General features: G+C 49.2%; 2 protein-coding genes across 2 annotated transcripts in view; both read right to left on the bottom strand.

The window, feature by feature from the left end:
* The window catches only part of LOC140411470 (uncharacterized), a 114562-nt gene extending 95145 nt beyond the window's left edge, over positions 1-19417 (bottom strand). Inside the window, exons 1-3 of the mRNA XM_072500567.1 lie at positions 18537-19417; positions 12939-14132; positions 4817-12641 (exon numbers count right to left, since the gene is read on the bottom strand). Coding sequence (XP_072356668.1) covers positions 4817-12641; positions 12939-14132; positions 18537-19259 — 9742 coding nt within the window. The 5' untranslated portion in view covers positions 19260-19417. The remainder of the gene's footprint in view (positions 1-4816; positions 12642-12938; positions 14133-18536) is intronic.
* Positions 19418-19467: 50 nt separating this feature from the next.
* LOC140411469 (uncharacterized) lies at positions 19468-26990 on the bottom strand. Its single transcript, XM_072500566.1, has 4 exons — positions 26925-26990; positions 26736-26808; positions 24739-25906; positions 19468-19633 (listed from the first exon to the last, which is right to left on the bottom strand). The coding sequence occupies exons 1-4, from the start codon at positions 26988-26990 to the stop codon at positions 19468-19470; spliced, it is 1473 nt and encodes a 490-aa protein (XP_072356667.1).
* Between the last annotated feature and the right edge of the window lie 225 nt (positions 26991-27215).

Raw genomic sequence — 27215 nt, 5'->3', positions numbered from 1 at the left:
TCGGGTTCTGAAGGAGAGCTACTGAAGTATTGTCAAAGGTTTGGGAGTGGAGGTAATACCAATCCAGTGAGTAGCAATTTTGCAGTGTCGGATGATTCCGGTGTTCTGGTGGAGAAAGAAGCCGGATGAGTATATTGCTATGTTGACGGGATTCGGAGCTGCCAAGTGTAGGGACACGGGTGAATGAATTCCTTCACCCAGAAAAAATCAAGGGTGAGATTCTCCATTGAGCAACGGCAAAATCGGGAATCGCAATTGTGTGGAGAATAGGTTCCAATGACAAAATCTCGTTACATCGAGTGTGTCGGAACGCACGTACAGGAAACACCGTTTGCATGTCATGAGCTGGTCTGATCCGGTATTCCCTGAGCCTCCGCAACTTTCCTCTTCTGATGGGCCGAGTTCCCCATGCCGTGGTTCACTTGTGCTTTTAAAAATCGTGAAACCAGTGTCAAGGCTGCTGAGGGAGAGAGAGAGGAGGTAGGACACAGGGAGGCGTGATGGCGGGCTGGCTGGGGTGGGGGGGGTGGGCCCTTCCAGGGCCTGGTGGGGGGGAGGAGGTGATGGGAGAACAGGCTGAGTGGCCGGGGTGACGCCCCTCAGGACTGGGGTGGTGCCCAGACAAGGACCGCCATTACCACGGCCTGCTAGACTGCCGTCTTACTGTGCACCCACTGAGCACCTACCTTGGCCCCTGGTTCTGCAGAATGACACCAGCTGTATGGGTGCCCCCAACCTCCCCACTCCCTACCTCACACTCCGCCACAACTCCCAAACCCAGCCGGCACCTGCCGGCGGCCACCACAGCAGCCTCTACGGTGGCGTGGGGTGGGGGGGTGCTTGGGGGGGCGGGTGGGGGTGGAGCATACTCCTGGCAGTGCCAGCCGAAGTTACCCCGGGCATCAGTGTCAGGCTCCAGGACCAGAGGCCCCCACGGTGCCGGCAACCAACGGGGCCAGGGGTGCAGGGATGAGGGGTGGGGAATATGTAGGGGCAGAGCCCGCAGTGCCAACCGGTGCAACAATGTAGTCTGCTGGACCAGGTTTGGCAGGTGGGTACGCACCATGCTAATATGTCGGTCATTCACCCTCTGCAGACAATAGATATTGGAATTCGGCCAGCAATGGTGGCCTTCCTGCTCATCGCTGCAGCCCTGGGACAGGCCAGCCCAGACCAGCCAAGGCCTCAAATCATCTGACAGAGTATCATTACATGTTGTAACAGTGGTAACAGGTGTTTAATGTGAAAAAATATTTACAGATATACGCCCTAGCTCCTATAACTAAACTGTGCTCTGCACCCGTGCCAAATTAACTGGTGTCTAACCACATCCTGCTGCTGCACGTGGTCGGACTCCTCCAAATGCACCTGCAAGTGCTGGATGCTCGCCGACAACCCCTCATGTAGTCCCTGGCTCTGCGACTGCCTCTCTATAATTGATGGGACTGTCCATTCCAGAAGCCCGAAACCCGTCTGGACGGCAGCTCGTCCCTGGGGTCGGTCCTCCGACCGTTCACCCCTTCGGGTGTTCCTACCTCCACCTACTGTACCGGATCAGCTGTGTGATGAGCACTAGGTAGTGTCCAACGAGCCTCTTCACTGAAGTGTCTCTGGGATGGTGGAGGTTGCTGGAGACAGTTGTGATGAAAGGTCTGTGTCATCTCCTCCCAGGTCATGGCAGACCATTACACGGGCCGGCGCAGAGAGAAAGAGTGCCCCCATGGCACAGGCCCGCCCGCGGATCTGTGGGCCCCGATCACGGGACATGCCACCGTGGGGGGCACCACCCGGGCCAGATCTGCCCGCACCCGACCCCCACGAGGACTCCGCAGGCCGCCCGCAGAGCCAGGTCCCGCCGATATGGACCTGGTGTAATATACGCCGGTGGGACAGGCCGAAAACAGGCGGCCGCTCGGCCATCGCAGGGCGGAGAAGCGCCTGGGGGGGGGCCACTGCCAACGGCCCCTGACCGGCAAAACACGATTCCCACCCCGCCGAAAAACCGGTGCCGGAGAATCCGGCGGCCGGCATCGGGGCGGGATTCACCCCACCCCCCCCGCCGGTTTTTTGGGGCACCGTTGGCCAATCCGGACGCCATTTCCCAGGGCGCTGACCACCTCTGCCATCTGCGCCCAGGCACAGCGAATGGTGGCGGCTGACAACATCCTTCCTGGGCCAGGGTCACCTGCCTCTCCTCCACCGCGTCCGGGAGGGTCTCCAGCTCGCTGTCTGTGAATCTCGGGGCTGCTCTCCTTGCTGCCATCTTGTTGGCTGGGATGGTGCATGGGGGCGTGCTGTGCATATGCGGTTGTAACTAGTTAGCCTCCTAAATGTCGATCATGAAACCAGTGAATTCCGGCACCTTTTCTCATTAGAATCGATTGTGTTCCCTGTGGCGCCGGTGCTAGCCCCTTAATAGTAGCGGAATCGACCCAGCTGCGCCGCCAGTTTTGTTGTTGTGAAAGTCCACAAATCCTGCGTCGGAGTCAACATGTTGGGCGGGTTTCTCCGTCCCACCGCACCAGATTTCTGGTGCAGCACGCCGGCGGGATTCTCTGTTTCGCCGGCTGGTCAATGGGGTTTCCCATTGTGGGGCAGCCCCACGCTGTCGGGAAACCCCCGGGCTGCCGGCAAAACGAAGAATGCCGACAGCGGAGAATTCAGCCCTTAGTCTCAGAAACGGAGAATCATGCCCTAAATTCGTCACTAGGGGGATGGACGAAGGTGTTTCCATGAGGTGGAAGCTGTTCATTGACTTCTTTTAAGTGCACTAAAATGTCAGCAAGGGGAGGGGGGTGCGTTTCGTTTTATTCTATTTTTCCTTTTCTTTTCTTTCCTAAACTCAGTTTGTTCTGGTTGAATAAACTCAGTTTGTTCTCACTGGAACAACGGAGGTTGAGGGGCGACTTGATAGTGGTCTACAAAGTTATGAGGGGCATAGACAGAGTGGATAGTCAGAGGCTTTTCCCCAGGGTAGAGGGGTCAATTACTAAGGGGCATAGGTTTAAGGTGCGTGGGGCAAGGTTTAGAGTAGATGTACGAGGTAAGTTTTGTACACAGGGGGTAGTGGGTGCGTGGAATTCACTGCCGGAGGAGGTGGTGGAAGCAGGAACGACGGTTAAGGGGCATCTTGACAAATACATGAATAGGATGGGAATAGAGTGATACGGACCCAGGAAGTGTGGAAGATTTTAGTTTAGACGGGCAGCATGGTCGGCGCAGGCTTGGAGGGCCGAAGGGCCTCTTCCTGTGCTGTATTTTTCTTTGTTCTTTGTTCTTTTGTTAAGGGAGAAGCGGGCGGTCGAGGGTTATGCTGGATAAAAAGTGGGGAGGTAGGAAGGAATGTGCATGACTAGTGTTTGATATGTTATTACATCACTATTTGTTCATTATAGCCCTTTTGGTATTTCTGTTTTTGTATATATTTTGAAATGCCTCCAATCTTAAAAAAGTTTTGACGGGCGTTAAACTTGTAAATGTTGATGTTTAGCGAGACTTTGGTATGCTCACGCAAGGAACACAGAAAATCTGTTTGCAGGTACAGCAAGCAATTAGGTAGACAAATGTTAGTTTGGCTTTTGTTTCATGGAGGCTGGAGTAAATAAGTTTTTGCACTGTTGTGCAGGGTTTTAGTGACACACACCTGGAATACTGGCTGTATCTTTTTGGGGGTGGTGGGGGTCTCAACTGCTGGATAGAGAGCTGGTGAGAGACCCACACGACCATTTTAACGGAAGGCCCACTGAAGCATAATTGATCATTGATGAGGACAAGAGGCTTACCAACCCTTTCCCCAGTCCAAAAACAGATTGTGTCTCTCAGTTTAAAAAAGACTGTGTGGCATGGTACTGGGTAGTACTGCTGCCTCACAGCTCCAGGGGCCCGGGTTCAATTCCGGCCACAGGTGACTGCCTGTATGGAGTTTGCACTTACTCCCTGTGTCTGCGTGGGTTTCATCTGGATGCTCCAATTTACTCCCACAGTCCAAAGACGTGCAGGTTATGTGGATTGGCCATGCTAAATTGCCTCTTAGTGTCCAAAAGGTTAGGTCGGGTTACTGGGTTAAGGGGATAGGCTGGAGGAGTGGATTTAATAGGGTGCTCTTTCTGAGGGCCGGTGCACACTCGATGGGCTAAATGGCCTCCTTCTGCACTGTAAATTCTATAATTCGACAAGTCAGTTAGGCAGAGGTGGCGGCTACAACAGACCTCCTCTGGAATCCAGATCCTGGGGGTATATACTTCACCTGAAGTGAGCTGTGGTCCAAACAGAAGTTGGATCAGGAGTGACCCAGGCAATGCATAAGTCACGTGTGGGGTGGATCAGATCTCAAGGGGAAAGGGTTATGGGGAGAGCGGTGCAGGGGAGTCAGCAGCAAAGACAGTGAGGTGGTTCTCATTCCATTTCCTGATGTTACGTCCCTCCATCAGGTAGTGATTGCCTTTGATCATGGGACCCACATTTCATTTCTTACCCGGGTACTGGCAAATGGCTGCATAGTTGCAACAGTGTTTAAATGGCATGGTGATAGTCCAGCCTGCTGGGTAAATACTAGTGGCAGTGCAATGATCTCCTTAAGTGGTTATTAATTGCAATGAGGTTCAGAAGTGGTTGACCATGAGTTTCCCCACCAATAATTTAACTATGTAAGATGCAAAAATGCAGTGGAGATCAGGAATCCCTCTGTAAATGCCCTTCATGAAGGAATAGTCACAATGGAGAGAGGATAAGGTTCAGCTAACCATTTGCAATTTTGCTGCCTGTAGTTAATGAAAGACATTCTTACATTGCAGGCGACAGGAATAAACATTGTTACCTAATATATTTTGCGTAGTCATTGCGTCTGTTGACACACTTGAGAATGTTGTTGACACAGTCGGCGTCATCGTTGAAACAGTTGCGGATGTTGTTGGCACAGTTGGGGATGTTGATGCCTCAGTTGATGATGTTGTTGACACAGTTGGGGATATTGATGATACAGTTGGGGATGTTGATGATACAGTTGGGGATGTTGGAGACTCAGTTGGGGATGTTGATGACACAGTTCGGGAGGTTGATGCCTCAGTTGGGGATGTTGATGCCTCAGTTGGGGATGTTGATGATACAGTTGGGGATGTTGATGCCTCAGTTGGGGATGTTGATGATACAGTTCGGGAGGTTGACGCCTCAGTTAATGATGTTGATTCCACAGTTGGGGACGTTGATGCCTCAGTTGGGGATGTTGATGACTCAGTTGGGGATGTTGAGGACGCAGCTGGGGATGTTGATGATACAGTTAGGGATGTTGGTGACGCAGCTGGGGATGTTGATGATACAGTTGGGGATGTTGGTGACGCAGCTGGGGATGTTGATGATACAGTTGGGGATGTTGATGCCGCAGCTGGGGATGCTGATGATACAGTTGGGGATGTTGATGCCGTAGTTGGGGATGTTGTTGCCTCAGTTGGGATTGTTGATGACACAGTTCGGGATGTTGATGACGCAGTTGGGGATGTTGATGATACAGTTGGGGATGTTGATGCCTCAGTTGGGGATGTTGATGACACAGTTGGAGATGTTGTTGCCTCAGTTGGAGATGTTGATGACACAGTTGGTAATTTTGATGATACAGTTGAGGAAGTTGATGATACAATTGGGGATGTTGATGATACCGTTGGGGATGTTGATGCCGTAGTTGAGGATGTTGATGCTTCAATTGGGGATGTTGATTCTGCAGTTGAGGATGTTGATGCCACAGTTGGGGATGTTGATGATACAGTTGGGGATGTTGATGATACAGTTGGGGACGTTGATGCCTTAGTTGGGGATGTTGATGCCTCAGTTGGGGATGTTGATGATACAGTTCGGGAGGTTGATGCCTCAGTTGGGGATGTTGATACCTCAGTTGGGGATGTTGGTGATACAATAGGGGAAGTTGAAGACACAGTTGGTGATGTTGATGACACAGTTGGAGATGTTGATGACATAGTTCGGGAGGTTGATGCCCCAGTTGGGGTTGTTGATTCGGCAGTTGCGGATGTTGATGCCTCAGTTGGCGATGTTGATGCCGCAGTTGGGGATGTTGATGACACAGTTGGGGATGTTGTTGCCTCAGTTGGGGATGTTGATGATTCCGTTGGGGATGTTGATGACGTAGTTGAGGATGTTGATGCCTCAATTGGGGATGTTGATTCTGCAGTTGAGGATGTTGATGCCACAGTTGGGAATGTTGGTGCCGCAGTAGGGGATGTTGATGATACAGTTGGTGATGTTGATGCCTCAGTTGGGGATGTTGAAGATACAGTTCGGGATGTTGATGATACAGTTTCGGATGTTGATGACTCAGTTGGGGATGTAGATGACACAGTTGGGGATGTTGATGCCGTATTTGAGGATGTTGATGCCACAATTGCGGATGTTGATTCTGCAGTTGAGGACGTTGATGCCACAGTTGGGAATGTTGGTGCCGCAGTTGGGGATGTTGATGACACAGTTGGGGATGTTGATGCCGCAGTTGGGGATGTTGATGATACAGTTCGGGAGGTTGATGCCTCAGTTGGGGATGTTGATGCCTCAGTTGGGGAAGTTGAAGCATCAGTTGGGGATGTTGATGATTCCGTTGGGGATGTTGATGACGTAGTTGAGGATGTTGATGCCTCAATTGGGGATGTTGATTCTGCAGTTGAGGATGTTGATGCCACAGTTGGGAATGTTGGTGCCGCAGTAGGGGATGTTGATGATACAGTTGGTGATGTTGATGCCTCAGTTGGGGATGTTGATGATACAGTTCGGGATGTTGATGATACAGTTTCGGATGTTGATGACTCAGTTGGGGATGTAGATGACACAGTTGGGGATGTTGATGCCGTATTTGAGGATGTTGATGCCACAATTGCGGATGTTGATTCTGCAGTTGAGGACGTTGATGCCACAGTTGGGAATGTTGGTGCCGCAGTTGGGGATGTTGATGACACAGTTGGGGATGTTGATGCCGCAGTTGGGGATGTTGATGATACAGTTCGGGAGGTTGATGCCTCAGTTGGGGATGTTGATGCCTCAGTTGGGGAAGTTGAAGCATCAGTTGGGGATGTTGATGATACAATAGGGGATGTTGAAGACACAGTTCGGGAGGTTGATGCCTCAGTTGGGGATGTTGATGACACCGTTGGAGACGTTGATGACATAGTTCGGGAGGTTAATGCCTCAGTTGGGTTTGTTGATTCGGCAGTTGGGGATGTTGATGCCTCATTTGGCGATGTTGATGCCGCAGTTGGGGATGTTGATGACACAGTTGGGGATGTTGATGACACAGTTGTGGATGTTGATGACACAGTTGGGGATGTTGATGCCGTAGTTGAGGATGTTGATGCCTGAATTGGGGATGTTGATTCTGCAGTTGAGGATGTTGATGCCACAGTTGGGAATGTTGGTGCCGCAGTTGGGGATGTTGATGACACAGTTGGGGATGTTGATGCCGCAGTTGGGGATGTTGATGTCCCAGTTGGGGATGTTGATGTCTCAGTTGGGGAAGTTGAAGCATCAGTTGGGGATGTTGATGATACAATAGGGGATGTTGATGACACAGTTCGGGAGGTTGATGCCTCAGTTGGGGATGTTGATGACACCGTTGGAGATGTTGATGACATAGTTCGGGAGGTTGATGCCTCAGTTGGGGTTGTTGATTCGGCAGTTGGGGATGTTGATGCCTCAGTTGGCGATGTTGATGCCGCAGTTGGGGATGTTGATGACAGAGTTGGAGATGTTGATGGCACAGTTGGGGATGTTGATGACACAGTTGGGGGTGTTGGTGCCTCAGTTGGGGATGTTAATGACACAGTTGGAGATGTTGATGATCCAGTTGGGGATGTGGATGAGACATTTGGAGATGCTGATGACAGAGTTGAGGATGTTGGTGATACAGTTGGGGATGTTGATAATACAGTTGGGGATGTTGATGCCTCAATTGGGGATGTTGATGATACAGTTCGGGAGGTTGTTGCCTCAGTTGGGGATGTTGATGATACAGCTCGGGAGGTTGATGCCTCAGTTGCGGATGTTGATGCCTCAGTTGGGGATGTTGATGATACAATAGGGGATGTTGATGACACAGTTCGGGAGGTTGACGCCTCAGTTGGGGATGTTGATGAGACCGTTGGAGACGTTGATGACATAGTTCGGGAGGTTGATGCCTCAGTTGGGGTTCTTGATTCGGCAGTTGGGGATGTCGATGCCTCAGTTGGCGATGTTGATGCCGCAGTTGGGATTGTTGATGACACAGTTGGGGATGTTGTTGCCTCAGTTGGGATTGTTGATGACACAGTTCGGGATGTTGATGGCACAGTTGGGGATGTTGATGACACAGTTGAGGATGTTGATGCCGTAGTTGAGGATGTTGATGCCTGAATTGGGGACGTTGATACTGCAGTTGAGGATGTTGATGCCACAGTTGGGAATGTTGGTGCCGCAGTTGGAGATGTTGAAGCCTCAGTTGGGGATGTTGATGCCTCAGTTGGGGAAGTTGAAGCATCAGTTGGGGATGTTGATGATACAATAGGGGATGTTGAAGACAAAGTTGGGGATGTTGATGACACAGTTCGGGAGGTTGATGCCTCAGTTGGGGATGTTGATGACACCATTGGAGGTGTTGATGATACAATAGGGGATGTTGATGACACAGTTCGGGAGGTTGATGCCTCAGTTGGGGATGTTGATGAGACCGTTGGAGACGTTGATGACATAGTTCGGGAGGTTGATGCCTCAGTTGGGGTTGTTGATTCGGCAGTTGGGGATGTCGATGCCTCAGTTGGCGATGTTGATGCCGCAGTTGGGGATGTTGATGACACAGTTGGGGATGTTGATGACACAGTTGTGGAGGTTGATGACACAGTAGGGGATGTTGATGCCTCAGTTGGGGATGTTGATGACACTGTTGGAGATGTTGATGATACCGTTGGGGATGTTGATGACACAGCTGGGGATGTTGATGCCTCAGTTGGGGATGTTGATGATACAGCTGGGGATGTTGATGATACAGTTTGGGATGTTGATGACTCAGTTGGGGATGTTGATGACACAGTTGGGGATGTTGATGCCGTAGTTGAGGATGTTGATGCCTCAATTGCGGATGTTGATTCTGCAGTTGAGGATGTTGATGCCACAGTTGGGAATGTTGGTGGCGCAGTTGGGGATGTTGATGACACAGTTGGGGATGTTGATGCCGCAGTTGGGGATGTTGATGCCTCAGTTAGGGATGTTGATGATACAATAGGGGAAGTTGATGACACAGTTGGGGATGTTGATGACACAGTTCGGGAGGTTGATGCCTCAGTTGGGAAAGTTGATGACACCGTTGGAGACGTTGATGACATAGTTCGGGAGGTTGATGCCTCAGTTGGGGTTGTTGATTTGGCAGTTGGGGATGTTGATGCCTCAGTTGGCGATGTTGATTTCGCAGTTGGGGATGTTGATGACACAGTTGGGGATGTTGTTGCCTCAGTTGAGGATGTTGATGACACAGTTAGGGATGTTGATGCTGTAGTTGAGGATGTTGATGCCTCAATTGGGGATGTTGATTCTGAAGTTGAGGATGTTGATGCCACAGTTGGGAATGTTGGTGCCACAGTTGGGGATATTGAAGACACAGTTGGGGATGTTGATGCCGCAGTTGGGGATGTTGATGCCTCAGTTGGGGAATTTGATGATACAGTTGGGGATGTTGATGATGCAGTTGGGGATGTTGATGCCTCAGTTGGGGGTGTTGATGATACAGTTCGGGAGGTTGATGCCTCAGTTGGGGAAATTGAAGCATCAGTTGGGGATGTTGATGATACAATAGGGAATGTTGAAGACACTGTTGGGGATGTTGATGACACAGTTCGCGAGGTTGATGCCTCAGTTGGGGTTGTTGATTCGGCAGTTGGGGATGTTGATGCCTCAGATGGCGATGTTGATGCCGCAGTTGGGGATGTTGATGACACAGTTGGGGATGTTGTTGCCTCAGTTGGGAAAGTTGATGACACCGTTGGAGACGTTGATGACATAGTTCGGGAGGTTGATGCCTCAGTTGGGGTTGTTGATTTGGCAGTTGGGGATGTTGATGCCTCAGTTGGCGATGTTGATTTCGCAGTTGGGGATGTTGATGACACAGTTGGGGATGTTGTTGCCTCAGTTGAGGATGTTGATGACACAGTTAGGGATGTTGATGCTGTAGTTGAGGATGTTGATGCCTCAATTGGGGATGTTGATTCTGAAGTTGAGGATGTTGATGCCACAGTTGGGAATGTTGGTGCCACAGTTGGGGATATTGAAGACACAGTTGGGGATGTTGATGCCGCAGTTGGGGATGTTGATGCCTCAGTTGGGGAATTTGATGATACAGTTGGGGATGTTGATGATGCAGTTGGGGATGTTGATGCCTCAGTTGGGGGTGTTGATGATACAGTTCGGGAGGTTGATGCCTCAGTTGGGGAAATTGAAGCATCAGTTGGGGATGTTGATGATACAATAGGGAATGTTGAAGACACTGTTGGGGATGTTGATGACACAGTTCGCGAGGTTGATGCCTCAGTTGGGGTTGTTGATTCGGCAGTTGGGGATGTTGATGCCTCAGATGGCGATGTTGATGCCGCAGTTGGGGATGTTGATGACACAGTTGGCGATGTTGATGACACAGTTGGGGATGTTGTTGCCTCAGTTGGGATTGTTGATGACAGAGTTTGGGATGTTGATGGCACAGTTGGGGATGTTGATGACACAGTTCGGGAGGTTGATGCCTCAGTTGGGGATGTCGATGACACCGTTGGAGATGTTGATGATACCGTTGGGGATGTTGATGACACAGTTGAGGATGTTGATGACACAGTTGGGGATGTTGAAGCCGTAGTTGAGGATGTTGATGCCTGAATTGGGGATGTTGATTCTGCAGTTGAGGATGTTGATGCCACAGTTGGGAATGTTGGTGCCGCAGTTGCGGATGTTGATGACACAGTTGGGGATGTTGATGCCGCAGTTGGGGATGTTGATGCCACAGTTGGGGATGTTGATGATACAGTTGGGGATGTTGATGATACAGTTGGGGATGTTGATGACACAGTTGGGGGTGTTGAGGACTCAGTTGGGGATGTTAATGACACAGTTGGAGATGTTGATGATCGAGTTGGGGATGTTGATGAGACATTTGGAGATGCTGATGACAGAGTTGAGGATGTTGGTGATACAGTTGGAGACATTGATGATACAGTTGGGAATGTTGATGATACAGTTGGGGATGTTGATGCCTCAGTTGGGGATGTTGATGATACAGTTCGGGAGGTTGATGCCTCAGTTGGGGTTGTTGATTCGGCAGTTGGGGATATTGATGCCTCAGTTGGCGATGTTGATGCCGCAGCTGCGGATGTTGATGACTCAGCTGGCGATGTTGATGCCGCAGTTGGGGATGTTGATGACACTGTTGGGGATGTTGATGGCACAGTTGGGGATGTTGATGACACAGTTGGGGGTGTTGAGGACTCAGTTGGGGATGTTAATGACACAGTTGGAGATATTGGTGATCCAGTTGGATATGTTGATGAGACATTTGGAGATGCTGATGACAGAGTTGAGGATGTTGGTGATACAGTTGGAGACGTTGATGATACAGTTGGGGATGTTGATGATACAGTTGGGGATGTTGATGCCTCAGTTGGGGATGTTGATGATACAGTTCGGGAGGTTGATGCCTCAGTTGGGGTTGTTGATTCGGCAGTTGGGGATGTTGATGCCTCAGTTGGCGATGTTGATGCCGCAGCTGCGGATGTTGATGACTCAGTTGGCGATGTTGATGCCTCAGTTGGGGATGTTGATGATACAGTTCGGGAGGTTGATGCCTCAGTTGGGGTTGTTGATTCGGCAGTTGGGGATGTTGATGCCTCAGTTGGCGATGTTGATGCCGCAGCTGCGGATGTTGATGACTCAGTTGGCGATGTTGATGCCGCAGTTGGGGATGTTGATGACACTGTTGGAGATGTTGATGGCACAGTTGGGGATGTTGATGGCACAGTTGGGGATGTTGATGACACAGTTGGGGGTGTTGCGGACTCAGTTGGGGATGTTAATGACACAGTTGGAGATGTTGGTGATCCAGTTGGGGATATTGATGAGACATTTGGAGATGCTGATGACAGAGTTGAGGATGTTGGTGATACAGTTGGAGACGTTGATGATACAGTTGGGGATGTTGATGATACAGTTGGGGATGTTGATGCCTCAGTTGGGGATGTTGATGATACAGTTCGGGAGGTTGATGCCTCAGTTGGGGATGTTGATGCCTCAGTTGGGGATGTTGATGATACAATAGGGGATGTTGATGACACAGTTCGGGAGGATGATGCCTCAGTTGGGGATGTTGATGACAGAGTTCGGGAGGATGATGCCTCAGTTGGGGATGTTGATGAGACCGTTGGAGACGTTGATGACATAGTTCGGGAGGTTGATGCCTCAGTTGGGGTTGTTGATTTGGCAGTTGGGGATGTTAATGCCTTAGTTGGCGATGTTGATGCCGCAGTTGGGGATGTTGATGACACAGTTGGGGATGTTGTTGCCTCAGTTGGGATTGTTGATGACACAGTTCGGGATGTTGATGACACAGTTGGGGATGTTGATGACACAGTTCGGGAGGTTGGTGCCTCAGTTGGGGATGTTGATGACACCGTTGGAGATGTTGATGATACCGTTGGGGATGTTGATGACACAGTTGAGGATGTTGATGACACAGTTGGGGATGTTGATGCCGTATTTGAGGATGTAGATGCCTGAATTGGGGATGTTGATTCTACAGTTGAGGATGTTGATGCCACAGTTGGGAATGTTGGTGCCGCAGTTGGGGATGTTGATGACACAGTTGGGGATGTTGATGCCGCAGTTGGGGATGTTGATGCCTCAGTTGGGGATGTTGATGATACAGTTGGGGATGTTGATGATACAGTTGGGGATGTTGATGATACAGTTGGGGATGTTGATGCCTCAGTTGGGGATGTTGATGATACAGTTTGGGAGGTTGATGCCTCAGTTAGGGAAGTTGAAGCATCAGTTGGGGATGTTGATGACACAGTTCGGGAGGTTGATGCCTCAGTTGGGGATGTTGATGACACCGTTGGAGATGTTGATGACATAGTTCGTGAGGTTGATGCCTCAGTTGGGGTTGTTGATTCGGCAGTTGGGGATGTTGATGCCTCAGTTGGCGATGTTGATGCCGCAGCTGGGGATGTTGATGACTCAGTTGGCGATGTTGATGCCGCAGTTGGGGATGTTGATGACACAGTTGGGGATGTTGATGGCACAGTTGGGGATCTTGATGACACAGTTGGGGGTGTTGATGACTCAGTTGGGGATGTTAATGCCACAGTTGGAGATGTTGATGATCGAGTTGGGGATGTTGATGAGACATTTGGAGATGCTGATGACAGAGTTGAGGATGTTGGTGATACAGTTGGAGACATTGATGATACAGTTGGGGATGTTGATGATACAGTTGGGGATGTTGATGCCTCAGTTGGGGATGTTGATGATACAGTTCGGGAGGTTGATGCCTCAGTTGGGGTTGTTGATTCGGCAGTTGGGGATGTTGATGCCTCAGTTGGCGATGTTGATGCCGCAGCTGCGGATGTTGATGACTCAGCTGGCGATGTTGATGCCGCAGTTGGGGATGTTGATGACACTGTTGGGGATGTTGATGGCACAGTTGGGGATGTTGATGACACAGTTGGAGATATTGGTGATCCAGTTGGGGATGTTGATGAGACATTTGGAGATGCTGATGACAGAGTTGAGGATGTTGGTGATACAGTTGGAGACGTTGATGATACAGTTGGGGATGTTGATGATACAGTTGGGGATGTTGATGCCTCAGTTGGGGATGTTGATGATACAGTTCGGGAGGTTGATGCCTCAGTTGGGGTTGTTGATTCGGCAGTTGGGGATGTTGATGCCTCAGTTGGCGATGTTGATGCCGCAGCTGCGGATGTTGATGACTCAGTTGGCGATGTTGATGCCTCAGTTGGGGATGTTGATGATACAGTTCGGGAGGTTGATGCCTCAGTTGGGGTTGTTGATTCGGCAGTTGGGGATGTTGATGCCTCAGTTGGCGATGTTGATGCCGCAGCTGCGGATGTTGATGACTCAGTTAGCGATGTTGATGCCGCAGTTGGGGATGTTGATGACACTGTTGGGGATGTTGATGGCACAGTTGGGGATGTTGATGGCACAGTTGGGGATGTTGATGACACAGTAGGGGGTGTTGCGGACTCAGTTGGGGATGTTAATGACACAGTTGGAGATGTTGGTGATCCAGTTGGGGATGTTGATGAGACATTTGGAGATGCTGATGACAGAGTTGAGGATGTTGGTGATACAGTTGGAGACGTTGATGATACAGTTGGGGATGTTGATAATACAGTTGGGGATGTTGATGCCTCAGTTGGGGATGTTGATGATACAGTTCGGGAGGTTGATGCCTCAGTTGGGGATGTTGATGCCTCAGTTGGGGATGTTGATGATACAATAGGGGATGTAGATGACACAGTTCGGGAGGATGATGCCTCAGTTGGGGATGTTGATGACAGAGTTCGGGAGGATGATGCCTCAGTTGGTGATGTTGATGAGACCGTTGGAGACGTTGATGACATAGTTCGGGAGGTTGATGCCTCAGTTGGGGTTGTTGATTTGGCAGTTGGGGATGTTAATGCCTTAGTTGGCGATGTTGATGCCGCAGTTGGGGATGTTGATGCCTCAGTTGGGGATGTTGATGATACAGTTGGGGATGTTGATGATACAGTTGGGGATGTTGATGCCTCAGTTGGGGATGTTGATGATACAGTTTGGGAGGTTGATGCCTCAGTTGGGGAAGTTGAAGCATCAGTTGGGGATGTTGATGACACAGTTCGGGAGGTTGATGCCTCAGTTGGGGATGTTGATGACACCGTTGGAGATGTTGATGACATAGTTCGTGAGGTTGATGCCTCAGTTGGGGTTGTTGATTCGGCAGTTGGGGATGTTGATGCCTCAGTTGGCGATGTTGATGCCGCAGCTGGGGATGTTGATGACACAGTTGGGGATGTTGATGGCACAGTTGGGGATCTTGATGACACAGTTGGGGATGTTAATGACACAGTTGGAGATGTTGATGATCGAGTTGGGGATGTTGATGAGACATTTGGAGATGCTGAAGGCAGAGTTGAGGATGTTGGTGATACAGTTGGCGATGTTGATGATACAGTTGGGGATGTTGATGATACAGTTGGGGATGTTGATGCCTCAGTTGGGGATGTTGATGATACACTTCGGGAGGTTGATGCCTCAGTTGGGGATGTTGATGCCTCAGTTGGGGATGTTGATGATACAATAGGGGATGTTGATGACAAAGTTCGGGAGGATGATGCCTCAGTTGGGGATGTTGATGAGACCGTTGGAGACGTTGATGACATAGTTCGGGAGGTTGATGCCTCAGTTGGGGTTGTTGATTTTGCAGTTGGGGATGTTGATGCCTTAGTTGGCGATGTTGATGCCGCAGTTGGGGATGTTGATGCCGCAGTTGGGGATGTTGATGCCGCAGTTGGGGATGTTGATGACACAGTTGAGGACGTTGATGACACAGTTGGGGATGTTGAAGCCGTATTTGAGGATGTTGATGCCTGAATTGGGGATGTTGATTCTGCAGTTGAGGATGTTGATGCCACAGTTGGGAATGTTGATGCCGCAGTTGGGGATGTTGATGACACAGTTGGGGATGTTGATGCCGAAGTTGGGGATGTTGATGACACAGTTGAGGACGTTGATGACACAGTTGGGGATGTTGAAGCCGTAGTTGAGGATGTTGATGCCTGAATTGCGGATGTTGATTCTGCAGTTGAGGATGTTGATGCCACAGTTGGGAATGTTGGTGCCGCAGTTGGGGATGTTGATGACACAGTTGGGGATGTTGATGCCGCAGTTGGGGATGTTGATGCCACAGTTGGGGATGTTGATGATACAGTTGGGGATGTTGATGATACAGTTGGGGATGTTGATGACACAGTTGGGGGTGTTGAGGACTCAGTTGGGGATGTTAATGACACAGTTGGAGATGTTGATGATCCAGTTGGGGATGTTGATGAGACATTTGGAGATGCTGATGACAGAGTTGAGGATGTTGGTGATACAGTTGGAGACGTTGATGATACAGTTGGGGATGTTGATGATACAGTTGGGGATGTTGATGCCGCAGTTGGGGATGTTGATGATACAGTTCGGGAGGTTGATGCCTCAGTTGGGGTTGTTGATTCAGCAGTTGGGGATGTTGATGCCTCAGTTGGCGATGTTGATGCCGCAGCTGCGGATGTTGATGACTCAGTTGGCGATGTTGATGCCGCAGTTGGGGATTTTGATGACACTGTTGGGGATGTTGATGGCACAGTTGGGGATGTTGATGACACAGTTGGGGGTGTTGAGGACTCAGTTGGGGATGTTAATGACACAGTTGGAGATGTTGGTGATCCAGTTGGGGATGTTGATGAGACATTTGGAGATGCTGATGACAGAGTTGAGGATGTTGGTGATACAGTTGGAGACGTTGATGATACAGTTGGGGATGTTGATGATACAGTTGGGGATGTTGATGCCTCAGTTGGGGATGTTGATGATACAGTTCGGGAGGTTGATGCCTCAGTTGGGGTTGTTGATTCGGCAGTTGGGGATGTAGATGCCTCAGTTGGCGATGTTGATGCCGCAGCTGCGGATGTTGATGACTCAGTTGGCGATGTTGATGCCGCAGTTGGGGATGTTGATGACACTGTTGGGGATGTTGATGACACAGTTGGGGGTGTTGAGGACTCAGTTGGGGATGTTAATGACACAGTTGGAGATGTTGGTGATCCAGTTGGGGATGTTGATGAGACATTTGGAGATGCTGATGACAGAGTTGAGGATGTTGGTGATACAGTTGGAGACGTTGATGATACAGTTGGGGATGTTGATGATACAGTTGGGGATGTTGATGCCTCAGTTGGGGATGTTGATGATACAGTTCGGGAGGTTGATGCCTCAGTTGGGGTTGTTGATTCGGCAGTTGGGGATGTTGATGCCTCAGTTGGCGATGTTGATGCCGCAGCTGCGGATGTTGATGACTCAGTTGGCGATGTTGATGCCGCAGCTGCGGATGTTGATGACTCAGTTGGCGATGTTGATGCCGCAGTTGGGGATGTTGATGACACTGTTGGGGATGTTGATGGCACAGTTGGGGATGTTGGTGACACAGTTGGGGGTGTTGAGGACTCAGTTGGGGATGTTAATGACACAGTTGGAGATGTTGGTGATCCAGTTGGGGATGTTGATGAGACATTTGGAGATGCTGATGACAGAGTTGAGGATGTTGGTGATACAGTTGGAGACGTTGATGATACAGTTGGGGATGTTGATAATACAGTTGGGGATGTTGATGCCTCAGTTGGGGATGTTGATGATACAGTTCGGGAGGTTGATGCCTCAGTTGGGGACGTTGATGCCTCAGTTGGGGATGTTGATGATACACTTCGGGAGGTTGATGCCTCAGTTGGGGATGTTGATGCCTCAGTTGGGGATGTTGATGATACAATAGGGGATGTTGATGACACAGTTCGGGAGGATGATGCCTCCGTTGGGGATGTTGATGAGACCGTTGGAGACGTTGATGACATAGTTCGGGAGGTTGATGCCTCAGTTGGGGTTGTTGATTTGGCAGTTGGGGATGTTGATGCCTTAGTTGGCGATGTTGATGCCGCAGTTGGGGATGTTGATGACACAGTTGGGGATGTTGTTGCCTCAGTTGGGATTGTTGATGACACAGTTCGGGATGTTGATGACACAGTTGGGGATGTTGATGACACAGTTCGGGAGGTTGGTGCCTCAGTTGGGGATGTTGATGACACCGTTGGAGATGTTGATGATACCGTTGGGGATGTTGATGACACAGTTGAGGATGTTGATGACACAGTTGGGGATGTTGATGCCGTATTTGAGGATGTAGATGCCTGAATTGGGGATGTTGATTCTGCAGTTGAGGATGTTGATGCCACAGTTGGGAATGTTGGTGCCGCAGTTGGGGATGTTGATGACACAGTTGGGGATGTTGATGCCGCAGTTGGGGATGTTGATGCCTCAGTTGGGGATGTTGATGATACAGTTGGGGATGTTGATGATACAGTTGGGGATGTTGATGCCTCAGTTGGGGATGTTGATGATACAGTTCGGGAGGTTGGTGCCTCAGTTGGGGAAGTTGAAGCATCAGTTGGGGATGTTGATGACACAGTTCGAGTGGTTGATGCCTCAGTTGGGGATGTTGATGACACAGTTGAGGATGTTGATGACACAGTTGGGGATGTTGATGCCGTATGTGAGGATGTAGATGCCTGAATTGGGGATGTTGATTCTGCAGTTGAGGATGTTGATGCCACAGTTGGGAATGTTGATGCCGCAGTTGGGGATGTTGATGGCACAGTTGGGGATGTTGATGCCGCAGTTGGGGATGTTGATGCCTCAGTTGGGGATGTTGATGATACAGTTGGGGATGTTGATGCCTCAGTTGGGGATGTTGATGATACAGTTCGGGAGGTTGATGCCTCAGTTGGGGAAGTTGAAGCATCAGTTGGGGATGTTGATGACACAGTTCGGGAGGTTGATGCCTCAGTTGGGGATGTTGATGACACCGTTGGAGATGTTGATGACATAGTTCGTGAGGTTGATGCCTCAGTTGGGGTTGTTGATTCGGCAGTTGGGGATGTTGATGCCTCAGTTGGCGATGTTGATGCCGCAGCTGGGGATGTTGATGACTCAGTTGGCGATGTTGATGCCGCAGTTGGGGATGTTGATGACACAGTTGGGGATGTTGATGGCACAGTTGGGGATCTTGATGACACAGTTGGGGGTGTTGATGACTCAGTTGGGGATGTTAATGACACAGTTGGAGATGTTGATGATCCAGTTGGGGATGTTGATGAGACATTTGGAGATGCTGATGACAGAGTTGAGGATGGTGGTGATACAGTTGGCGATGTTGATGATACAGTTGGGGATTTTGATGATACAGTTGGGGATGTTGATGATACAGTTGGGGATGTTGATGCCTCAGTTGGGGATGTTAATGATACTCGTCGGGAGGTGGATGCCTCAGTTGGGGATGTTGATGCCTCAGTTGGGGATGTTGATGATACAATAGGGGATGTTGATGACACAGTTCGGGAGGATGATGCCTCAGTTGGGGATGTTGATGAGACCGTTGGAGACGTTGATGACATAGTTCGGGAGGTTGATGCCTCAGTTGGGGTTGTTGATTTTGCAGTTGGGGATGTTGATGCCTTAGTTGGCGATTTTGATGCCGCAGTTGGGAATGTTGATGACACAGTTGGGGATGTTTTTGCCTCAGTTGGGATTGTTGATGACACAGTTCGGGATGTTGATGTCACAGTTCGGGATGTTGATGACACAGTTGGGGTGGTTGATGCCTCAGTTGGGGATGTTGATGAAACCGTTGGAGATGTTGATGATCCAATTGGGGATGTTGATGAGACATTTGGAGACGCTGATGACAGAGTTGAGGATGTTGGTGATACAGTTGAGGATGTTGATGACACAGTTGGGGATGTTGATGCCACAATTGCGGATGTTGATTCTGCAGTTGAGGATGTTGATGCCACAGTTGGGAATGTTGGTGCCGCAGTTGGGGATTTTGATGATACAGTTCGGGAGGTTGATGTCTCAGTTGGGGATGTTGATGCCTCAGTTGGGGATGTTGATGATACAGTTGGGGATGTTGATGATACCGTTGGGGATGTTGATGCCTCAGTTGGGGATGTTGATGATACAGTTCGGGAGGTTGATGCCTCAGTTGGGGATGTTGATGCCTCAGTTGGGGATATTGATGACACAATAGGGGATGTTGACGACACAGTTGGGGATGTTGATGACACAGTTCGGGGGGTTGATGCCTCAGTTGGGAAAGTTGATGACACCGTTGGAGACCTGGATGACATAGTTCGGGAGGTTGATGCCTCAGTTGGGGCTGTTGATTCGGCAGTTGGGGATGTTGATGCCTCAGTTGGCGATGTTGATGCCGCAGTTGGGGATGTGGATGACACAGTTGGGGATGTTGATGTCGCAGTTGGGATTGTTGATGACAGAGTTTGGGATGTTGATGGCACAGTTGGGGGTGTTGATGACATAGTTCGAGATGTTGATGCCTCAGTTGGGGTTGTTGATTTGGCAGTTGGGGATGTTAATGACACAGTTGGGGATGTTGTTGCCTCAGTTGGGATTGTTGATGACAGAGTTTGGGATGTTGATGGCACAGTTGTGGATGTTGATGACACAGTTGGGGAGGTTGATGCCTCAGTTGGGGATGTTGATGACACCGTTGGAGATGTTGATGATACCATTGGGGATGCTGATGACACAGTTGAGGATGTTGATGACACAGTTGGGAATGTTGATGCCGTAGTTGAGGATGTTGATGCCTCAATTGGGGATGTTGATTCTGAAGTTGAGGATGTTGATGCCACAGTTGGGAATGTTGGGGCCACAGTTGGGGATATTGATGACACAGTTGGGGATGTTGATGCCGCAGTTGGGGATGTTGATGCATCAGTTGGGGAATTTGATGATACAGTTGGGGATGTTGATGATACAGTTCGGAAGGTTGATGCCTCAGTTGGGGAAGTTGAAGCATCAGTTGGGGATGTTGATGATACAATAGGGGATGTTGAAGACACAGTTGGGGATGTTGATGACACAGTTCGGGAGGTTGAGGCCTCAGTTGGGGATGTTGATGCCGCAGTTGGGGATGTTGATGACACAGTTGGGGACGTTGTTGCCTCAGTTGGGATTGTTGATGACACAGTTCGGGATGTTGATGGCACAGTTGGGGATGTTGATGACACAGTTGGGTGTGTTGATGTCTCAGATGGGGATGTTAATGACACAGTTGGAGATGTTGATGATCCAGTTGGGGATGTTGATGAGACATTTGGAGATGCTGATGACAGAGTTGTGGATGTTGGTGATCGAGTTGGGGATGTTGATGATGCAGTTGGGGATGTTGATGCCTCAGTTGGGGATGTTGATGATACAGTTCGGGAGGTTGATGCCTTAGTTGGGGATGTTGATGACACAGTTGGGGATGTTGATGCCTCAGTTGGGGATGTTAATGATACAGTTGGTGATATTGATGATACCATCGGGGCTGTTGATGCCGCAGTTGGGGATGTTGATGACAAAGTTGGGGATGTTGATGCCTCAGTTGGGGATGTTAATGATACAGTTGGTGATGTTGATGATACCGTCGGGGCTGTTGATGCCGCAGTTGGGGATGTTGATGCCTCAGTTGGGGATGTTGATGATACAGTTGGGGATGTTGATGATACAGTTGGGGATGTTGATCCCTCTGTTGGGAATGTTGATGCCTCAGTTGGGGACGTTGATGATACAATATGGGATGTCAAAGACACAGTTGGGGATGTTGAAGACACAGTTGGGGATGTTGATGACACAGTTCGGGAGGTTGATGCCTCAGTTGGGGATGTTGATGATACAGTTGGGGATGTTGATGATACAGTTGGGGATGTTGATGCCTCAGTTGGGAATGCAGATTCCTCAGTTGGGGATGTTGGTGATACAATAGGGGATGTCGAAGACACAGTTGGGGATGTTGATGACACAGTTCGGGAGGTTGGTGCCTCAGTTGGGGTTGTTGATTCGGCCATTGGGGATGTTGATGCCTCGGTTGGCGATGTTGATACCGCAGTTGGGGATGTTGATGACACAGTTGGGTATGTTGTTGCATCAGTTCGGATTGTTAATGACACAGTTCGGGATGTTGATGGCACAGTTGAGGATGTTGATGACACAGTTGCGGAGGTTGATGCCTCAGTTGGGGTTATTGATGATACAGTAGAGGATGTTGAAGACACAGTCGGGGATGTTGATGACACAGTTCGGGATGTTGATGCCTCAGTTGGGGATGTTGATGACAAAGTTGGGGATGTTGATGCCTCAGTTGGGGATGTTGATGATACAGTTGGTGATGTTGATGATACCGTCGGGGCTGTTGATGCCGCAGTTGGGGATGTTGATGCCTCAGTTGGGGATGTTGATGATACAGTTGGGGATTTTGATGATACAGTTGGGGATGTTGATGCCTCAGTTGGGGATGTTGATGATACAGTTGGGGATGTTGATGATACAGTTGGGGATGTTGATGATACAATACGGGATGTTGAAGACACAGTTGGGGATGTTGATGACACAGTTCGGGAGGTTGATGCTTCAGTTGCGGATGTTGATGCCTCAGTTGGGGATGTTGATGATACAGTTGGGGATTTTGATGATACAGTTGGGGATGTTGATGCCTCAGTTGGGGATGTTGATGATACAGTTGGGGATGTTGATGATACAGTTGGGAATGTTGATGATACAATACGGGATGTTGAAGACACAGTTGGGGATGTTGATGACACAGTTCGGGAGGTTGATGCTTCAGTTGCGGATGTTGATGACACCGTTGGAGACGTTGTTAACATAGTTTGGGAGGTTGATGCCTCAGTTGTGGTTGTTGATTCGGCAGTTGGGGATGTTGATGCCTCAGTTGGCGATGTTGATGCCGCAGTTGGGGATGTTGATGACACAGTTGGGGATGTTGTTGCCTCAGTTGGGATTGTTGATGCCTCAGTTGGGGATGTTGATGATACAGTTGGGGATGTTGATGATACAGTAGGGGATGTTGATGCCTCAGTTGGGGATGTTGATGATACAGTTGGGGATGTTGATGATACAGTTGGGGATGTTGATGATACAATAGGGGATGTTGAAGGCACAGTTGGGGATGTTGATGACACAGTTCGGGAGGTTGATGCCTCAGTTGGGGATGTTGATGACACCGTTGGAGACGTTGTTAACATAGTTTGGGAGGTTGATGTCTCAGTTGGGGTTGTTGATTCGGCAGTTGGGGATGTTGATGCCTCAGTTGGCGATGTTGATGCCGCAATTGGGGATGTTGATGACACAGTTGGGGATGTTGTTGCCTCAGTTGGGATTGTTGATGACACAGTTCGGGATGTTGATGGCACAGTTGGGGATGTTGATGACACAGTTGGGGAGGTTGAATCCTCAGTTGGGGATGTTGATGACACCGTTCGAGATGTTGCTGATAACATTGGGGATGTTGATGACACAGTTGAGGATGTTGATGACACAGTTGGGTATGTTGATGCCGTAGTTGAGGATGTTGATGCCGCAGTTGGGGATGTTGATGATACAGTTGGGGATGTTGATGATACAGTTGGGGATGTTGATGCATCAGTTGGCGATGTTGATGCCGCAGTTGGGGATGTTGATGACACAGTTGGGGATGTTGTTGCCTCAGTTGGGGATATTGATGATACAGTAGGGGATGTTGAAGACACAGTTGGGGATGTTGATGCCTCAGTTGGGGATGTTGATGATACCATAGGGGCTGTTGATGACACAGTTGGGAATGTTGATGCCTCAGTTGGGGATGTTGATGTTACATTTTTGGATGTTGATGATGCAGTTGGGGCTGTTGATGCCTCAGTGGGGGATTTTGATGATACAATTGAGGATGTTGATGATACAATTGGAGTTGTTGATGACACATTTTGGGATGTTGATGATACAGTTGGGGATGTTGATGACTCAGTTGGGGATGTTGATGCCTCAGTTGGGGATGTTGATGATACAGTTGGGGATGTTGATGATACAGCAGGGGGTGTTGATGCCTCAGTTAGGGATGTTGATGCCTCAGTTGGGGATGTTGTTGATACAGTTGGGGATGTTGATGATACAGTTGGGGATGTTGAAGACACAGTTCGGGAGGTTGATGCCTCAGTTGGGGTTGTTGATTCGGCAGTTGGGGATGTTGATGCCTCAGTTGGAGAGGTTGATGCCGCAGTTGGGGATGTTGATGACACAGTAGGCGATGTTGTTGCCTCAGTTGGGATTGTTGATAACACAGTTCGGGATGTTGATGGCACAGTTGGGGATGTTGATGACACAGTAGGCGATGTTGTTGCCTCAGTTGGGATTGTTGATAACACAGTTCGGGATGTTGATGGCACAGTTGGGGATATTGATGACACAGTTGGGGACGTTGATGCCTCAGTTGGGGATGTTGATGACACAGTTGGGGATGTTGATGCCGTAGTTGAGGATGTTGATGCCTGAATTGGGGATGTTGATTCCGCAGTTGAGGATGTTGATGACACAGTTGGGGATGTTGATGACACAGTTGGGGATGTTGTTGCCTCAGTTGGGGATATTGATGATACAGTAGGGGATGTTGAAGACACAGTTGGGGATGTTGATGCCTCAGTTGGGGATGTTGATGATACCATAGGGGCTGTTGATGACACAGTTGGGAATGTTGATGCCTCAGTTGGGGATGTTGATGTTACATTTTTGGATGTTGATGATGCAGTTGGGGCTGTTGATGCCTCAGTGGGGGATTTTGATGATACAATTGAGGATGTTGATGATACAATTGGAGTTGTTGATGACACATTTTGGGATGTTGATGATACAGTTGGGGATGTTGATGACTCAGTTGGGGATGTTGATGCCTCAGTTGGGGATGTTGATGATACAGTTGGGGATGTTGATGATACAGCAGGGGGTGTTGATGCCTCAGTTAGGGATGTTGATGCCTCAGTTGGGGATGTTGTTGATACAGTTGGGGATGTTGATGATACAGTTGGGGATGTTGAAGACACAGTTCGGGAGGTTGATGTCTCAGTTGGGGTTGTTGATTCGGCAGTTGGGGATGTTGATGCCTCAGTTGGAGAGGTTGATGCCGCAGTTGGGGATGTTGATGACACAGTAGGCGATGTTGTTGCCTCAGTTGGGATTGTTGATAACACAGTTCGGGATGTTGATGGCACAGTTGGGGATGTTGATGACACAGTAGGCGATGTTGTTGCCTCAGTTGGGATTGTTGATAACACAGTTCGGGATGTTGATGGCACAGTTGGGGATATTGATGACACAGTTGGGGACGTTGATGCCTCAGTTGGGGATGTTGATGACACAGTTGGGGATGTTGATGCCGTAGTTGAGGATGTTGATGCCTGAATTGGGGATGTTGATTCCGCAGTTGAGGATGTTGATGACACAGTTGGGGATGTTGATGACACAGTTGGGGATGTTGTTGCCTCAGTTGGAATTGCTGATGACACAGTTCGGGATGTTGATGGCAAAGTTTGGGATGTTGATGACACAGTTGGGGATGTTGATGATACAGTTCGGGAGGTTGATGCCTCAGTTGCGGATGTTGATGCCTCAGTTGGGGATGTTGATGATACAATAGGGGATATTGAAGACAGAGTTGGGGATGTTGGTGATAGAGTTGGGGATGTTGATGATACAGTTGGGGATGTTGATGATACAGTTGGGGATGTTGATGCCTCACTTGGGGATATTGATGATACAGTAGGGGATGTTGAAGACACAGTCGGGGATGTTGATGACACAGTTGGGGATGTTGATGCCTCAGTTGTGGTTGTCGATGCCTCAGTTGGGGATATTGATGATTCAGTAGGGGATGTTGAAGACACAGTTGGGGATGTTGATGACACAGTTCGGGATGTTGATGGCACAGTTGGGGATGTTGATGACACAGTAGGCGATGTTGTTGCCTCAGTTGGGATTGTTGATAACACAGTTCGGGATGTTGATGGCACAGTTGGGGATATTGATGACACAGTTGGGGAGGTTGATGCCTCAGTTGGGGATGTTGATGACACAGTTGGGGATGTTGATGCCGTAGTTGAGGATGTTGATGCCTGAATTGGGGATGTTGATTCCGCAGTTGAGGATGTTGATGACACAGTTGGGGATGTTGATGACACAGTTGGGGATGATGTTGCCTCAGTTGGAATTGCTGATGACACAGTTGGGGATGTTGATGGCACAGTTTGGGATGTTGATGACACAGTTGGGGATGTTGATGATACAGTTCGGGAGGTTGATGCCTCAGTTGCGGATGTTGATGCCTCAGTTGGGGATGTTGATGATACAATAGGGGATATTGAAGACAGAGTTGGGGATGTTGGTGATAGAGTTGGGGATGTTGATGATACAGTTGGGGATGTTGATGATACAGTTGGGGATGTTGATGCCTCACTTGGGGATATTGATGATATAGTAGGGGATGTTGAAGACACAGTCGGGGATGTTGATGACACAGTTGGGGATGTTGATGCCTCAGTTGTGGTTGTCGATGCCTCAGTTGGGGATATTGATGATTCAGTAGGGGATGTTGAAGACACAGTTGGGGATGTTGATGACACAGTTGGGGATGTTGTTGCCTCAGTTGGGATTGTTGATGACACAGTTGGGGATGTTGATGCCTCAGTTGGGGATGTTAATGACACAGTTGGGGATGATGATGCCTCAGTTGGGGATGTTGATGACACTGTTGCCGATGTTGATGACTCTTTTAGAGAAGTTGTTGCCTCAGTTGGAGATGTTGATGATACAGTTGGGGATGTTGATGACACATTTGGGGATGCTGATGACAGAGTTGAGGATGTTGGTGATGCAGTTGGGGATGTTGATGATACAATTGGTGATGTTGATGATACAGTTGGGAATGTTGATGATACAATTGGGGATGTTCCTGATACAGTTGGGGATGTTAATGCCTCAGTTGGGGTTGTTGATGACACAGTTGGGGATGTTGATGACACAGTTGGAGATGTTGATGATACCATTGGGGATGTTGATGACACAGTTGAGGAGGTTGATGATACCGTTGGGGATCTTGATGACGCAGTTGAGAATCTTGATGACACAGATGAGGATGTTGATGCCACAGTTGGTGATGATGATGCCCCAGTTGGGGATGTTGATGATACATTTTTGGATGTTGATGATACAGTTGGTGATGTTGATGATACCGTCGGGGCTGTTGATGACGCAGTTGGGGATGTTGATGCCCCAGTTGGGGATGTTGATGATACCATTGGGGCTATTGATGACACAGTTGGGGATGTTGATGCCTCCGTTGGGGATGTTGATGATTCAGTTGCGGATGTTGATGATACCCTTGGGGATGTTGATGACAAAGTTGGGGATGTCGATGACACAGTTGGGGATATTGATGTCTCATTTGGGGAACTTGATGACACAGTTGGAGATGTTGGTGATACACTTGGGTATGTTGTTGCCTCAGTTGGGGTTATTGATGC

The sequence above is a fragment of the Scyliorhinus torazame genome, chromosome 4, assembly GCF_047496885.1.
Source record: "Scyliorhinus torazame isolate Kashiwa2021f chromosome 4, sScyTor2.1, whole genome shotgun sequence".
In the NCBI taxonomy this organism is placed as follows: Eukaryota; Metazoa; Chordata; class Chondrichthyes; order Carcharhiniformes; family Scyliorhinidae; genus Scyliorhinus; species Scyliorhinus torazame.
Note: the sequence above shows the minus strand (reverse complement) of the source record. Positions and strands in the feature narration are given on the sequence as shown.